Below are 18044 nucleotides of genomic sequence, written 5' to 3'. Positions count from 1 at the left end.
GCCCGTGAACCAGCAAGGACAAAAGGGGGGTCGCTCGCCAACGTGCCCCCTATGCAGAATATCGCGGGTGTCGGGCGCTACCCTGCCCGGGGCTTGGAGCTAGAAGTGAAGGAGAGGGTCGAGGAAGGGGGGGGGGGAGGGGGGTTGCAGCTCTCACGATGAAGCATCAAAGCATATGTTTATACCATGGTCTACACCCATGTTGGGCACTAATGATGTCAATGAGGATGTCATAGTAGCTAGGCCTCCTATGCGTGATGGAGTTTATGGTTTTTAATCCTATGAGTGACTATCGTGAGATTGAAACCACAATGTGTGTAATTCTTAGAGGATGAGTTTGGGCATGTTCCTGGATTCATCTTTCTATTTTAAGTGGTGCGTTGCCCTATTAGCTAGATGGTCTAAGCGTTTTTTGCTTGGATGCTCGTTTGGGAGAGACTAAAATGAAATCATATAGTCTTCACAAGCAGTTGTAGCTTGAATGAAGAGAATGTGGACTACTTTTTGATTAGCCTTCTTCTTTAGTGCCTATGGTCTACACCCACTGTTGGGCGCTGATGACACTCGGGATGTCGTAGTAGCTAGTCCCTGGTAGGCGTGATGGAGTTTATGATTTTCAATCTTATGAGTGACTATCGTGAGATTGACACTTTACTATGTGTTATTTTTAGAGGATGAGTTTGGGCATGTTCCTGGATTCGTCTAGATATATGCTTTTGCCGTATTAGTGGACAAGCAAATTTCACCTCGTGAAGTTTTCGTCCATGTTGTGGCTTGCTGATATTGCAATAAATTCTTTCTATCTTAAGTGGTGCATTGCCCTCTTAGCTAGATGGTCTAAGCATTTTTTTCCTTAGATGCTCGTTTGGGGTTTTAGCTTGAATGAAGAGAATGTAGACTACTTTTTGATTAGCCTTCTCCTTTATTGCTAGCCTTTGTCACGGCTGAGTCTGCCTTTCATCTCCGGAGTGTTGATAGAAACTTAGTACAAAGACCTTTGTATAAATGGATGCTCAAGTATGTGTGGGTGTGTGGATTTGTATGTCTAAGAGCATATGTTTATACTAGGGTCTACACCCACTATTAGGCCCTGATGACGTTAGTGGGATGTCATAGTAGCTAGTCCCTGATATGCATGATGGAGTTTATGGTTTTCAATCTTATGAGTGACTATGGTGAGATTTGTTTTTTGGGCATGAAATATATTTCTATTAAGTAGTAACAAAACCTGCGAGAGCAAGCTCAAAGCAGAAATACAACATGCAAAGCAACAAATAAGGTCTCAAAAATGGCAAAAAACTCCCCCCTCCAAATGAGGTAGAAAAATTCCAAGGCTGAGGCTGAAAATGCGACCGCAGCTCTCTCAGAAAGACCAATTAAGTTTAGTGTGCTTGTGGAAGTGAACTAGAAACAGCTCGGACTGCTGCTGCTCCCCGCTCCTCCTGCTGCCCTCCCCTCGACTCCCCTTGCCTCCCTCCTTGACTCCCTTCCTTGCTGCTGCCCCCTCCCTTCCCCTCTCCGAACCCTCTCCTTGCCCCCCGCGCTGCTGCTGCGCTCCTCCCCCTTCGCGCTGCTGCTGCGCTACCCCCCCCGCGCTACCCCCACTGCTGCTGCGCTACCCCCCGCTGTTGCTGCACTACCCCCCCCCCCCCCCCGCCCCGGGCTGCTGCCTGCGCTGCCCCCCCTGCACTGCTGCATGCGCTGCCCCCCCCGCTGCTGCTCCCGTGGCCCCCTCTGCGCTGCTGCTCGCACCTCCCCCCCCCCCCCTTTCCTCTCCTCCTCTCCCCCCCTCCTTCTCTCCTCCCCTCCCTCTCCTCCTCTCCTCCCCTCCCTCTCTCCTCTTCACTTCTCCCCCTTTCCTGCTGTCCCCTCCCTTGCTGCCCTCCCTCTTCCCCTTCCAGCTCCCCCTCCTTGAACCTCCCTCCTCCTTCAACCTAGACTTGCTCTCTCTCTTATCTCCCTCCTTTCCTCACCCTCTCCCTTCAGGTGTACCCCCGTTTCTTTTGGGGGTCTCCTGGGCATTAGGAAAGCGGACCGAGTTTCTTTATTGTGTTTGAGTCGGCCTTACCCACCTCGATTGACGAATGGGCACCCATTAAGTTAATCTGTTACCGCATGCACCGGTCGCGAGAACCGTCACATTTTCAAAAGACGAGCTGCAGCAGTTGCAAAAGGACTTCGAGCATGAGTGTTCCACAACTCTCTTCGCACGTATCTGTGGTTCACACCCCTCCAGATCACATGCTAGAGATTGGATGCTTGCGGCGCTTCCCTAGGAACTTGCTCCCCACCTTAAGGATGTTCGTCTGTTGGGACGAGGTTTCTTTCAGGTGTGCCTAGATTCCCCAGACGTCACGAGAGACTTGCTACAGGTTGGGTTTCTACTTCTAGGCTACAGGAGGATTTCTTTGTTTCCCTTTCAATTGGCCTTTGACCTAGTTGAAGAGGACAAACAGTGAGCTTATATTTTCATCAGGTTCCCTGGTCCCCCCTTAGTTTATCACCGGCTTCTTTCAGTTATTGGCGAGAGATTTGGTGTTGTAGCAGAGATCCCCCTTCTTCCTGGTGAGCCTTCTTCGGCTGCTGAGGCGGTCAGGATGGATGGGGTACCCGGAGTTAGGGTCCTTGTCCAGGACCCTAATATTTCAGATGACCACATCATGCTACAGCGACCCGATGGGTCTCTCTTCCATCAGAGGTTCAAGGTTGCAGGTCGGCAGGACTAGTGCAGGATTTGCAGGTCCTCGGGGCACTTCGCCAGAGATTGCCCAAAGAAGAAAAAGAGGCCCAGAAAGCAACCAGCTCGTACTAGCTTACAACAGAGAACAGGAGCAGGACCCTTCGCTCCACAGGGACCGCCTTAGACACGAGCTCCCCCTCCTCCTAGGGCTGCTCGAGTCCCTCCTGCACAGTGCACCACCTCTGGCCCACAGTGGGTCAGGCCCTCTACTTCAAAGCATACTTCCACCGCTTCGGAGGCATCCCCCTTGGAGCCTCGGGAGGCTATCACCTTGGAGCCTAGTGTCCAGGAGCCTTCTTTCACTCCACCCCAGGATCAGGATGTATCTCCCTCAGCAGCCCAGGTTGTTGGCACTTTGTCCGCACCACTTCTTGATCAGCACGTTATAGGTGCCTCCTTTCGTGGATAGAGGGAAGGGGGTCTTACATTCTCTCCCTGCTTTGGTAGGAATCCTTCGGAGCCCCTCCCCAGGACTAGCTCAGCGGAACTCCTTTTCCGCTCTTGAGGACCTCTCTGACCTCCCAGATGATGATTTTGTACCTTCCACTTTCGGAGAGCCGGCATCCCTTTCAAGAGATCTCTCTCTCTCTCTCACCTGTGGACTTTCCTCCCCTTGGACCTCGTGTGAATGGCAGGAGATCAGCTCCGGTGGAGGGTTCTTTTTCCGCCACCAGGTTGGGTAAGGTATTCCAACCCGCTTCCTCCCACCGATGAGGATAGCCAGTTGGAATATACAGGGATTGGGCGGCATCCCCCATCGCCGTCGCAGATAGCTGATTAGGAATTAGCTCCATCCAGGTGTGTCAGGTGGTTCCTTGGACATTCTTTTTCTTCAGGAACACAAACTAGATACCAGAGATTGCTCCAAGTCAGGTAAGCTGCTTTTAGGCCGGACTTTTTGGCTTCCTGCCTTGGGAACCAGAGGAGGTACATGCATATCAGTTTCAGATTCTATTCTCCCTCTGGTCATTGGACATGGTACCATCACCCCTTCCAAGGCCCAGTGGATTTTACTTTTGATTGACGGACGTAAGGTTGGTTTCCTCAACCTCTACGCTCTGAACAACAGAAGGGACTGTGTTGTTTTTTTAAAAGAGTTACTCTCTTGGGCTGACATTGCTGATTCGTGGATTATTGGAGGTGACTTCAAGCACCATCTGATAAGCAAGGGGGCAGAGAAGGTGGTATTCATTCCCTCGAGAGAGTAGTTTGGGATGCCTTCTTGTTCAGATTCAGTGGCAGAGATGTTTGGTCAGATGATGCATTTCATATTCAGTCTCAGTCACTTTTGTTTTCGTGGTTGAACCATAGGGTGCAGATGCCTATCCATGCTCGGATTGACAGATTCTATGTGGATGACTGGGCTCTTGATAGAGGGAGGACAGTTTGCATTGCACCTGGTGTCTCCACCTCCGATCATTTTTCGATAGTTTTATCTATCTCAGAGCCCCCTCTGAGAGGATGGTCTCACAACATCAGGATCCCCGATGCCTTATACACAAATGAGACTCTCACAGAGGCAGTCTTGGATATTTGGGTTTCTCACTTGCAGGGGGGGTGGCTGGTCCCTCACATGTGGCCACATCACTTGTCAATATTAGCGACTTTTATCACTCTGTCGCTAGTGCTCGGCGAGGTGAGATACTCAGGCGGGAGATTGGTATCCGCCGGCTGTTGGCAGCCTTGCAGAGGGAGGAGCAGAGACGACCTTCAGATGCTTGGATACAGGAGCGCCTTGCTGTAGCTGCAAGGGCTCACTTGCAGACATTGCTTGATCAGAGAGCAGAGTATGCCTTTCATGCACGGGAGTTCTTTTGGATACAGATGGAAGGGAGAGTCAATAAACAAATTTTCTCTGTACTTGGACCCAGACATAGTAGAGAGAGTGTCAGGTAGCTTGTTGACTCTGATGGCGTTTTGTAGTCTCATCTGGATACTGTCATGCACTTAGCGACATATTTTTATGCATCCCTTCTTTCTGCAGATCCTGACACACAGGCCAGAGATGAGGCTAGAGATGTAGTTTGGCAGAGTTTACCTGTGTTGGTCACACCAGAGATGATATGCTCACTTGATGCATGCTTCACCAACACAGAGTTCAGGAATTCTCTCTTCGCCCTTCATAAGGGCAAGTGTCCTGGTTCCGATGGTCTTACTCCATCTTTTTTTACAGCCTTTTGGGATATGATAGGTGATCATATTACTTCAGCCCTGCAGGGCATTTAAGACTCAGGTGAGATGCTTGACTCACTGACCGAGGGATTCATACGCCTTATCCCGAAAGGTGGCAACAGGAATTTTGTATCCCATTGGAGACCCATCACTCTTTTCGGCACCCTATACAGAATCCTTGCCAAGGCGATAAGCATCCGATTGTAGCCCCTTCTTCTAGACCTCATCCATGATACTCAGACAGGCTTTGTGCATGGTAGGAGCATTTTTGATAATATCTTTTCTTTTTGGGAAGCCATAGAGTGGGCTATGCAGAGTAGGCAGAGGTTGGCAGTTCTACTCTTGGACTTTGAAAAAGCCTATGACAGAGTAGATTGGGGTTTTCTTGAGCGCACTCTCCTACAATTTGGTTTTTCAGATGCATGGATTAGAGGGGTGGCCTCCCTTTACAGATCAGCCCACAGCCAGGTTTTGATTGGAGGAGTAAGGGGTGCCCTTTAGCCCCCTTCCTCTTTCTATTTGTGGCAAAAGCTATGAGTATCTTCCTTAGATCTCAGGCTGATCTTTATGGGCTGAGATTGCCACTGCAACAGGAGCAAGAGCTTCTTGACTATGAGTTGGCTGATGACACTGCTATTTTTATTGAGGCCTCTTCGCAGTCACTTGATTCTTTTCGGACAGCCTTGGATATCTTTTGCTCAGCTGCAGGGGCACACATTAACTAGCATAAATCCTCTGGCTTTTGGATCAGCGATGAGGACACTCTATGTTGAGGAGTTGACATTGGCTTTTCCTGGATTCAGAGGGGTGTTCGTGTCAGGTATTTGGGATGCTTGGTAGGATTGGGCATCTCTCTAGCACATCAGTTTGCCCCAGTACTGGAGAGTATAAGGAAAAAGCTCATTTTTTGGAGCTCAGTCAAACTCGACCTTGCATCTAGAGTTGTGGTAGTGAACGAGGTTCTTTTGGCCACCGCCTACTTAGCGCGTTAGACCAGTCAAGTTTTTTTAATGGAGTGGGCAGACCATTGGGCACCTCCCATTACATGCAGTGGTCTAGATGGGAGAGAGGCCCCGCCTACACAGTAGGCACTTGGAAGGCTTTTATCAGGCTACCTGAGGATCAGAGACTACAGTCAGTGAGTCACCTTAGAGGAGTAGCACGCATGATTCAGCAGATAGGTGCAGCCATCCCGGTGGAATGGATAGTTGAGATGCCTATTACTTCCACCACTTGGATGGGAGCTTTTTCGAGGACAGCAGTTCCTTTACAGCTGATCGCTCTTTGAGGTCGCGAGGAAGATGCGCTGGTCTTTGATGTTGGGGATGGAGGTATACTCTCTAGATCCACTAATGATATCCTTCTAGAGGTTGCCTTTCAGCCTGTCAGGATTGCTGGTTTTGTGGACCATGGAGCAGGCTTGCAGTGGTACTTAGACCTTGACCCTCTGCTCTTGGCCTTGGGATCCTGGAGGTTCTGGTTATATGGAGGTGCACCTATTAGGTGCTTGCAGTGGGACCCTGGAGAGTGGGAGTGGATAGATCATTGGCACCGAGAGAGGGGATTCCCTTCTTTCGTTTCACGGTTGGTAATGCTAGGAGATTGCAGCTGAGCATTAGGGGTTGGATTTCCCTCTAGAGCCCCCTACTGGGACAGCTTCTTCATCACTGCAGATTTGCGTAGGAATTTCTGGAGGAGGCTCTGGAAATCCCTTAGAAATAGAAAGATCACTCTTTTCATTTGGCTTTCTATTCATGGAGGGATTGCAGTCATAGTCACAAGAAACGTTTCGTCTGTTTTGCCGTTTCGCTGTTTTGACAGGTTTTGTTTCGTTTCGTTTCGTGTTGTCAGACGAAACGGATAGGTTTCGAATTGATACTTAATATATACCCTTATAGGTACAAAAAGATATGTTATATTTAAGTTAGAGTGAACAAAGAGAAATATAAAGTCAAGATACTAAAAGGAAATTCAAAACTGTTAGAATTATAGACATAATTCAGCAGTGACCAATGTAATATAATAAGCTAGTTTGGGGCACTTTTCCCTCTTTAAGAGGTTTTTCCCCCTAACCGCAATTAGTTCACTAACTATGGTTAGTGACTACTAAGGTTTTGTCACTAGGACAAAACCTTATCTTTTTCCTTCAGTGTGTTGTACTCTCTATTCTATTGCAACTAAGTCTTCAGCTTCCAAGCCTCCTGCTCTCTCACTCTCTCTTGCTCTCTCTCACTCATTCTATTTGCTTCATTTGGTATTAAAGCAGGTCCAAGAGCCTCGGGCTCCCTGCTCCCTTCAACGTACCTCTTTTGCTCCACGTTACAAGCCTGCTCCAACTCGTCCGTACAGTCCGTACGACTGTACGGAATTCGACGTACCACTGCCGTACACCGTCCGTACACACTTCGTTGCAGCGCCGTACACTTCCGAAGAGGTGTCTGTACATCGTTCGTGCACTTACCGTACAGCGCCGTACAGAGTGTCGTGCCTGACGCAGGAGCATCCGTACAACTTTACCGTACTGCCGTACACACTGTACCGTACAGTCCGTACTGTACCGTACCACTTGTACCCTTCCTAGATTTGCGTGCACTTCTGTACTTTCAGATCTGTACTTGCAGATCTACACCGGTTGCCTTCAGCCACAGGTGTTCTTGGGCAGGCTCATCTTGCAGAAAACCATAGTTTGGTGCAGTTGTTTTGGAGTAAATTTGGGGCATTTTGTATATTGCAGACATTGCAATCATTGTGCAGTTTTGGAGCTACATCTGGAGCAAAATTGCAGATCTAGTCTGAAATTTGGGGCTTTTGTTTAAAAATTGCAGATTTGGGGCTTTTAGTAATTTTGCCCCTTTCTGGCTGCAATTTCTAGCCACAAATTGGGGCTTTTGTGTTGAGAGAGCATTTTTTGGAGTATTTAGTACATACTGCCTTTCTTGGAGTGTTTGAAACACTTTTGGCAGATTTTGGAGAGTTTTTTTGATGCTTGGACAGATTTTTGACAGCTCAAGTACAGAAATCTAAGTTGTATATACAGCCCGTGCTTGGCTGTGTTCTTTGGAAGTTGTGCATTCCATTCCCAGTAAGGGAATTCAGATCTGTATCTGCTTCAATCTTTTTCTCAAGAATGGCCCATCAAAATCAGAATGAGTTTCCATTTGGTGGTCTTTCACAAGAAGACAAGTTCAACTACTCTGGAGTTTTATGGTACGTAATATTCTGATTTCTCGGAATCTATGGGATTATGTCAATGGGGATGAGATCCGACCAGCAGATATTGCACCTGCTACCCCTCCTCAGCAAGGAGGTGGAAGAGGTCGTGCACAGGGTGCAGCTGCAGGACAAGTTGTTGGTGCAGCTACAGTCAATACTCCAGAGCAGAAGAGATGGGATTCACGGGATGCCTTAGCTTTGTCATGCATCTCTCTTTCAGTAAAAAGATCTATCATTCCGCATATCCGGTCGTGTAAGACCTCCAGGGCAGCGTGGGATATCTTGAAAAGCATGTATGCAGCACGGAATGATGCCAGGGTATCTTTCTTAAAAAGAGAGTTGAGCAATACACATATGGAGGAGGGTGACTCCATGTCAGTCCATCTCACAAAGCTACAGGATCTCAGAGAGCAATTGTTAAACATAGATGAAATTATTCCTGATTCAGAGATGATTACAACCACTCTGAATTCTCTTCCTGAGTCTTATCTCAGCTTTCACACTTCGCTGAACTTATCAATGAGGGGGGTGCAAATCCCCTCACTTTTCGTGAGTTGATAGGACTTCTGCTTCAGGAAGAGCAGACCAGGAAAAATTTGGCTTCACGTGCAGGTGAACAAGCCATGCTTTCAAAATTTAAATAAAAAACAAAGGGACAGGCAAAGATAGCAGCAAATCAGCCTTCCAGTGGGTCAGGACAGCCTTCACAAAAGGCTAAAAGTGATGCAAGTAAACCCAAAAAGAAGGGTTTTTGTCACTACTGCAAAAAGCCAGGTCATCACATAGCAGAATGCAAGAAAAGGATTGCAAAAGAAAAGAAAAACAGCTCAGGTATGGCTGTTTCAGATTCAGCCCCTCATGCATCTGACAGTGGGGATGCTGCAGCCAACTTTGTTGGACAGGATTATGCCTTCTTATCTTGCATTTCAGATTCTAGGTTGGCTGTTCCAGATGCTCGGGATAGTACAGCCTCTTGCAGTGATGATACATATGCATTTTTGACTTGCAGCTTTGACTCTTCTACAGATGCATCTGCTTTCAGTGTTAATGAAACACTGAACACATGGTATTTTGACAGCGGTGCATCCAAGCATATCACTTCTAGGAAGTGTGTTTTTACTTCCTTGCATCCACCTCCTGTTGGTAAGAAAGTCACTTGTGCCAACAACTCCTCATATTCAGTACATGGCACAGGAGAGGTTGAGCTCACTGCAATTGATGGCTCAATTTTCAGACTTTCAGATGTCTTATATGTGCCTGGCATAACCAAAAATCTTCTTTCAGTGTCCACTCTTAACAGAGGGGGATTTCGGGTCATCTTTGAGGAGACAAATGTGCTGTCCGAGACAGGGAAGCTAACTATGCTTTAAGGTTATCTGGTACTCTGCTGCGTGGGCTTTTTCAGCTTGATATTTTTGAGAAAAGAGCAGCCCATGCTCTGGCAGTTTCTACCCCTACAGCTGCCATGCAAAATGCAGAATTATGGCATGCCAGATATGGCCACATGCATTACAACAGCTTAATGACACTTCAGAAATTTTCAATGGTTGATGCATTGCCACCTCTTGAGATACCTCCTCCACATGCCTGTGAAGGGTGCATTTTAGGTAAAATGCATAGATTCCCCTTCAAGAAGGATGGTTCAGTTAAAGCTGTTCGCAAATTGCAGCTTATACACAGTGATGTCTGTGGTCCCATGAGGACTCCGTCATTGGGTGGTCATCTCTACTTTGTCACATTTATTGCTGAATTATGTCTATAATTCTAACACCCCCCTGCAGTGCCAATGTCATGTACAAGGCTAATCAATCACCAAATGGATATAAGTTCAGGGCACTGCGAAATGCCTCAAACTTTTCACGTGGTAGTGCTTTGGTGAAAATATCTGCAACGTTGTCATGTGTGGACACAAAGATCATACTGATCTCTCCTGCATGCAACTTCTCTATGATGTAGTGATAGTGAACCTCAATGTGTTTCGTGCGAGCATGAAACACTGGATTCTTTGCCACTGCAATGGCACTCTGACTATCTGTGAGAATTGGAGAGGGACCCTCCAAAGACAGATGAAGATCAGCAAATAGACGTCGCAGCCAAACACATTCAACTGTTGCTGTGAAAGCTGCCCTGTACTCAGCTTCACATGATGAGGTAGCCACTGTAGATTGTTTCTTGCTCAGCCATGAAATACAAGATTTACCCAAAAAGAAACAATTGCCACTAGTGGACTGCCTAGTGTCATAATCACCAGCCCAATCTGAATCACTGTAGGCATACATCTGCAAGTCACCCCCCCTGGGAAATAGTAAGCCAAAAGACTTTGTGCCCTGCAAATAACGGAAGATGCGCTTAACTGCCTGCCAATGCATAGTTTTTGGGCTGTGCATGTACCTGCTCACCTGAGATACTGCAAACTGAATATCAGGTCTAGTGTTGCAGAGATATATGAGGCATCCAACAGCCTGACTGTAAAGTGTGGCATTAACTAATTCTCCTGCATCATGCATTGTGAGTTTCAGCCCCGGTTCCATAGGAGTGGATATGGGCTTACACTCTTGCATGTTAAATCTGTCCAAGAGTTTCTGAACATACTTGGACTGAGACATAACAGTGCCACGTCTCTCATGAGAGAACTGGATCCCCAAATAAAAGTGAAGCAGCCCCAAATCTGACATGTCGAAGTTGGTCTGCAAATCAGCTTTGAAATCTGCAATTTTTTCTTCATTGGACCCTGTGAGCAGTAAGTCATCGACATAAAGAAGGATGACTAATATTTCCCCCCCATCCATCTTGATGTAGAGGGTGCTCTCAGTAGGACTATTGTGCAGCCTCTTGCTGGTCAAAAAGGCATGTATCTTGGCATACCATGCACGAGGGGCCTGTTTCAGCCCATATAAAGCTTTATTGAGCTTGCATACTTGAAGTGCATTTGCTGTAATTTCAAAGCCCGGAGGTGGTCTGACATACACCTCTTCCAGCAAGTCCCCATTCAAGAAGGCTGTTTTTATGTCCAACTGATGAACATTCCACTCAAAATGTGCAGCCATTGCAATTACTGATCGGATGCTGGTCATCCGGGATGTAGGAGCGAATGTCTCCTCATAATCTATGCCCTTTTTCTGAGCATAGCCCTTAGCAACCAGCCTGGCCTTATATCTGTCAATGGAGCCATCTGGCTTCCGTTTGACTTTAAATACCCATCGTGTGCCAATGGCATGTTTACCCTGTGGCAAGTCCACAACATCCCAAGTCTGATTTTTTGCAATGGACTGCAACTCATCGTGCATGGCATTCATCCAATGCACATTACCTTTTGCCTCTTCAAATGTGGCAGGCTCCTCCTCATCAAGGAGAGTACCTGCATATGCTGATTCCACTGAATTAGCACCTTCCATGTGCCTTGCTGCCCTGAGGTAACGGAGCATCAAGTTTACTCTCCCTGAGAGTCTGTAACAGCCAGTTTGGGACTGTTTTTGCTGCATGTATGTCTGCAATTTCTTGCTGCACCACCTGTTCCACTGCCTGTGGAGGGGGCAAGACATCCTGTGGCGGAACTGAAGCATTTGGAGGTTGCTGTAAATTCTGATTTGGATCAGAAAAATCAGCAGGGGAACTTAAAGCAATGGGTAGCAAGCCTTCAAAGACATCCTCTGAAGACGAAGGCATTTGAAATTCAGCCTGAGTGTGAGCTGAATTTTCAGAAAATATCACATCTCTACTTACAATGATTTTGCGTGAAGCAGGATTGTAGAGACGGTACCCCTTTTGCTTTCTGCATTGTATCCAACAAATATGCATTTGATGGCTTTATCTGACAATTTGTGCCTAAATTCAACTGGCACATGTGCATAGGCAAGGCATCCAAAGACTCGGAAGTGATCCACTAAAGGCTTCCTGTCATTCCAGACCTCAAAAGGAGTTTTTGTTTTTAAAGCCTTAGTGGGAGCCCTGTTCAAAATGTAATTGGCACACATCAAACCCTCTAGCCAGAATTTATGAGGCATGTGTTTGCTTTTCAGCATACATCTGTCCATCTCCATGAGGGTTCTATTTTTCCTCTCAGCTTTGCCATTTTGCTGAGGGGTCAGCCTGACTGTGAGCTGATGCACAATACCCTTTTGCTTGAGAAAAGCATCAAATTCTATAGATAGGTATTCCTCACCTCTATCCGTGCGTAATGTCTGTATCCTGAGTCCGGTTTCATTTTCAACCATGGCTGAAAAGTGTTTAAACACCGTGAACACTTCAGATTTCTTTTTCAGCCCATAAACCCAAGTAAAATTGGAGTAGTCATCAGTGACCAATGTAATATAATAAGCTAGTTAGGGGCACTTTTCCCTCTTTAAGAGGTTTTTCCCCCTAACTGCAGTTAGTTCACTAACTATGGTTAGTGACTACTAAGGTTTTGTCACTAGGACGAAACCTTATCTTTTTCCTTCAGTGTGTTGTACTCTCTATTCTATTGCAACTAAGTCTTCAGCTTCCAAGCCTCCTGCTCTCTCACTCTCTCTTGCCCTCTCTCACTCATTCTATTTGCTTCAAAAACATAAACACCTTGGATTCTAGAAATATAAAGTCAAGATACTAAAAGGAAATTCAAAACATAAACACCTTGGATTCTAGAAAAAACAGGGCAAAAATGTTTATTTTGATTTGGGTGAAACAAAGGTTTCGTTGAGAGCGTTTCATCCTATTTCGAAACATTTCGTCTGTTTCGCGTTTCGAGGTTTCGAAGAGGACGAAACGGGTTTTCATGTGACTATGATTGCAGTGAACCAGTGGAGATCACGATTTGGGGTTGATCCCACTTGCCCTCGCTGTCATTCTGCAGAGGAGTCAGTGCGACATTGCCTTTGGGACTGCAGTCAGGCGAGGACTGTTTGGAAAGGGGTTGCTCGGATACTCAACATTTTTCATACTTCCCCTTTCTTCATGACTTGGGGCTCGATCGCATGGTTATCCCTTACTGGGCCCTAGGTGTTTTATGAGGGTGAGCCTTCTTCTTGGGCACTCTTGGTCCGCCGGCAGGTGATAGAGCCCTGCTCTCTTCAGGATGTACCACTTACTCCCTTCAGAGCTTCCCATGCTTCAGTGGACACCTCTTGGGAGATTTTGGCTAGCATTTCCTCTTGGCACATTTGGAGAGCCAGATGTATAGAGGCATTGGATGGCACACAGATACACCCATCACAGGTGTTCACGGGTATTTGGACTGACATGGTGTACACATTGATAGCCACTTGGGCTAGCATGTAGGGCCCTTCACGGGCAGGCTCTTCTAGGAGGACTGTTTTTCTTCGAGTTTGGAGAGGTTCTCCCTTTTTCTTGGAGGGTTCCACTGGATTGAGATGGCACTATCAGCCACAATCCTTTCTTTTTGGCTCTTGAGCTTTTCATGCATTGCATGGTGTATCCCGTATGGAGCTTGCTCTAACGGTTTCTTTAATACTTAATAGAAGTCTCTTTTTACAACAAAAAAAAATGCGACCACAACCCTGTAGAGGACTCTGAGAAGAAAGGGGAGCCTCTCGATTCCCTAAGGAAGGTAGTCCTCCTAGCGGAGGCCACTCTAGAAGATCCCTGCATGCTCATCCAAGTGGCCATCAAAGTATGTATAGTATTTGTCCAAATATTGGCAAAAGTATGGAGGTGTGGACCTAGGAATGGTCTAGGGCCTCTATGCATCTAGCTGTCCAAATATGCCATGCTGAAATGCTAGCCAAAATCTAACTATCGTGAGATTGACAGTGTAGTATGTATTATTTTTAGAGGATGAGTTCGGACATGTTCTTATCTAGATATATGCTTCTGTGGTATTAGCGGACATGCAAATTTCACCTTGTGAAGTTTTCGTCCATGTTGCTGCCTGTTGATGTTGCAATAAATTCTTTCTATCTTAAGTGGTGCATTGCCCTATCAGCTAGATGGTCTAAGCATTTTTTCCTTGGATGCTTGTTTGGGAGAGACTAAAATGTAGTCTTCACAAGCAGTTGTAGCTTGGATGAAGAGAATGTGGACTACTTTTTGATTAACCTTCTCCTTTAGTGCTAGCCTTTGTCATGGCTGAGTCTGTCCTTCACCTCTAGAGTGCTGACAGGAACTCAATACGAAGACCTTTGTATAAATGGATACTCAAGTATGTGTGGGTGTGTGGATTTGTATGTGAGAGAGCATATCTTTATGCTATGGTCTACACCCACTATTGGGTGCTGATGACGTCAATGGGGATGTCATAGTAGCTAGTCCGTGCTATGTGTGATGGAGTTCATCGTTTTCAATCTTATGAGTGACTATCGTGAGATTGAAACTGCACTATGTGTTATCTTTAAAGGATGAGTTTGGGCATGCTCATCTAGATACGTGTTGCCAGTAGTATTAGCGGACATGCAAATTTCACTTTGTGAAGTTTTTGTCCATGTTGCGGCTTGTTGATATTGCGATTAGTTCTTTCTATCTTAAGTGGTGCATTGCCCTATCAGCTAGATGGTCTAAGCATTTTATTGCTTGGATGCTCGTTTGAGAGTGACGACAATGATATCATATAGTCTTCACAAGCAATTGTAGCTTGAATGAAGAGAATGTGGACTACTTTTTGATTAGCCTTCTCCTTTAGCTCTAGCCTTTGTCACGGCTGAGTCTACCCCTCACCTCTGCTGTGCTAGCAGAAACTGAGTACGAAGACCTTTGTATAAATGGATGCTCACGTATGTGTGGGTGTGTGGATTTGTATGTTTGAGAGCATTGTTGGGCGCTGATGATGGCAGTGGGGATGCCGTAGTGGCTAGTCCCTAGGATGCGAAACTACCGCCAACTAGTTAGAAACTTTCAAGTGCCCCCGATGAAAACTTCCACATTCTGACACAATAGAACAGAGCTCAAGCTCGCCATAGCCATAGCCATAGCCATAGCCATAGCCATAGCCATAGCCATCGCCACAGAAGAGCTCATGGCCGAGTCCCTGCTATGCTTGATGGAGTTTATGGTTTTCAATATTATCAGTGACTATAGTGAGATTGAAATTGTAAAGTAGGAGATCAACCCTATATTGAACTGTGGAAGGCAAGAGTATCTCAAAGAACATATCTTGGGCTTCAAGAGACCCATAGTAGCATGAAGTCAGCTCACATGATCTAGAGTGGAAATGGGCATGTGGGAAAAGCTACAGAATCTGCAAGGTATGCCTAGTAGGTGATGTAGAAATTGAAGAACATACACTTTTCTATGTCGAGCTTATGTGCACATCAGGGAGAAACACAATATTGATGTCTCATTGTCTAGCAACCTACAAGGCCTTATTTGGTTAGCCAGCCAAATAGCTGGGAAATCTTTCAAGGAGGTGTTGGGCACCGAAACAAAATTTTGGATATGACAAGTTGAGTTACAAGTCACGTAGGCAATTTCGGAACATTCTTTTGAATTCAGAGATATTGATCATCCTTTAATGTTGTAAAGGTCCATTTACTTCAGAATTCCACATCAGATTATAAATGAAGCAGGGAAATAATGTGGATCAAGCAGCACACAGATTTCTCCTTCTATTGGTCAAAATAAACATACACGTTGTAAATCATTACTCTACTTTTAGTTTATAAAGCAATGCTGGAATTTGCTGGGTTGAGTTGAGTAATGGTAGTCTTGCGTTGTACTGATAAAAAATTAAAAAATACTCTGGAAATGTAAAAAACTAATGATGTGAAGGGTAAAAAGTGTTGTTATGGGTTTTTTCTTTTCACATGATAAGCTAAGAAATTGTATGTGTGAAAAGGATTGGTATTTTGGACTTGATTGAAAGGAATGAATGGTATTCCATCTAATTTCAACTTGCCGCCTTATGAATGTTTAGGTTATTGCATGCTGTGTGGATGGACAAGCGGGGAATGGAACTTCAATGAACACCATGAAAGAGGTAAGAGAATAGAGTATGTCAGTACCTTTTTTAGAAACTGGATGTTGGATCAGATTTTTTATTTATAAGATAATACATTTGGAACTGCAGGCTGCCAATCAATATAAAAACGGAGAGAGAGTAGGCTATGCTGAGCCTGCTGCAGGGTTTGAGTTGTATCTGTTTCCTGGAGGGGGTACCTCCTTGAATTTATTGATAGAACATGGATACCTCAGTGTGAATCAAGTAGTGGCAGAGGAAGAGGACAGTTTAATAGGCTTTGTTGTATGTCGTCGAAGTGTCATAAAAAGTGTGACATACAAAACATCTAGCCACTATTTCAATGCAAATAGACATGCTTTATCTGGACAATTACATTCACCTACGCATCCCAGTGAAGTACAGCTGGCAGAACGCATGCTATTGAAATCAGAAATCGAAGATAAAAAAGCTGTAGTATCTTTTGCAAACGTGCATAGTAGCATGTCTGTTCTGAACGTTAAACCTGAAGATGATGTTGCTCCCAGAATTACAAGCACCCATAGAACTTTTCAAACTTTACCACTTAAGACCACCGAATCTGAGACAATGCTTCCGCTTTCCACCCAGGATCACCAAGATCCAAGATCATGTGAGTTCAGAGTACCACAAGAGCGGCCACAAACGGATTTAGAGGAAGATGACAGGTCTGATGATATACCCCCTGGGTTTGGGCCAAAAGCAAGGGCTATGATTAGACCTGGGACTGAGCAGTCAAGCATACAAGATGATGATGATGATGATCTCCCAGAATTTAACTTTGCAACTGAGGTTGCCTTGCACATAGTGCCCAAGCTTAGTACAAAATCTCCAGAACTTCCAAGGAGAAGTGCACCTGCTGTGCCTCAGTCATTGGAGTTGCAGGAACCTTTTTTTTCCCAGAGCGGGATATCTTCTCAAATCCCTCAAGCTCCACAGTGGTCTGTTGTAAGGTCAGGCCCTTTTGAGAAACCTTATCCTCTTGACCAGTTTTCTTACTATCCTGCACATGGAACTTTAGAACAAATTAACCCGCCTCAAGTTTTTCAACAATCTCATTTTCAGGAGTCAAGGCCCGGTCCATCTCCAGTGCCACCACAAGTACAATCTTTCAATGCTTTCTCCCCAAGACCCCATCTGTCTGGAGATGGACCTTTTGTTCCAGGGCCACCAAATCTTGAGCAGACAATTGCGCCTGCTGTCTTGGGCACAAAACAAAAGGATGCATTTTGTTCAAACTCCAGTCAGCCTATCTTACCTCAACCACATGGGGATCCTCCTCGATATGCATATTTTCTCGGTGGCTTTCCGGAGCAAAGGATAAGGGCTGATTTTTCTGGGGTCCCAACCTACCTAAATTCTGGTTCAGGTAGTCAGAACACACTGACATCAATGAATTTGAGACAGTGGAGCAGGATGCAAGCCAGCCATTTGTGGAATGATGATAAGATGCCAGAATGGCGTCCACCAGCACTAGTACAGCACGAAACTCTACAGGTCCCTGACTACCACAAGCCTGCGCTACCTTTTGTTGCAGCCAGAGGTCTAGCTCCAATGAAGGAAACTTCCGAAACAGAAATGTTTCTCAGGACTGTGGTTCCTCCATCCATGGGTCAGGGGTGGCAGGGCATGCGACCACAAATATCATTAGAAATGAAAAAGGGAAACATACAAACAGAGGGGCAAGGAATTTCACGGGATCATGGATCTGCGTTCCAATACGGGAGCATGAGATCAGACGTATGGTCAGGCAAGCCTAGGGAATTCAATAGCAACAAATAACCATGAAAGATTGATGATTAGACAATGGTCAAGAGAGGGCAAATATTAGCTCGTTTCTACTGGCTGTCCAATTTAGGAGGAACAACCGTGCAACAAAAGGGGTTGCAATTACAGTTGTAAATTATGTCAAAAAAGGGGTCCTAAGTTTAAAAAATTTATTATTCTTTTTGCTCCAGGTTAGACTCTAAGAAATGTTGTACCCATGTTTTTCTTTCCTTAGGGCATGTACTTTGA

General features: G+C 45.7%; 1 protein-coding gene across 1 annotated transcript in view; it reads left to right on the top strand.

Moving 5' to 3' along the window:
* The window catches only part of LOC147899853 (uncharacterized), a 56238-nt gene extending 38428 nt beyond the window's left edge, over positions 1–17810 (top strand). The window contains exons 5-6 of the mRNA XM_087377118.1: positions 15969–16031; positions 16122–17810. Of these exons, the coding sequence (XP_087233244.1) occupies positions 15969–16031; positions 16122–17810 (1752 nt within the window). The remainder of the gene's footprint in view (positions 1–15968; positions 16032–16121) is intronic.
* The last annotated feature ends 234 nt before the right edge of the window (positions 17811–18044 follow it).

The sequence above is a fragment of the Dipteris shenzhenensis genome, chromosome 7 (assembly GCF_047967505.1).
Source record: "Dipteris shenzhenensis isolate YYH24624 ecotype China chromosome 7, Dip_SZ_1.0, whole genome shotgun sequence".
NCBI lineage: Eukaryota > Viridiplantae > Streptophyta > Polypodiopsida > Gleicheniales > Dipteridaceae > Dipteris > Dipteris shenzhenensis.
The sequence above is the reverse complement of the archived record's forward strand: the minus strand, read 5'-3'. Positions and strand labels throughout refer to the sequence as shown.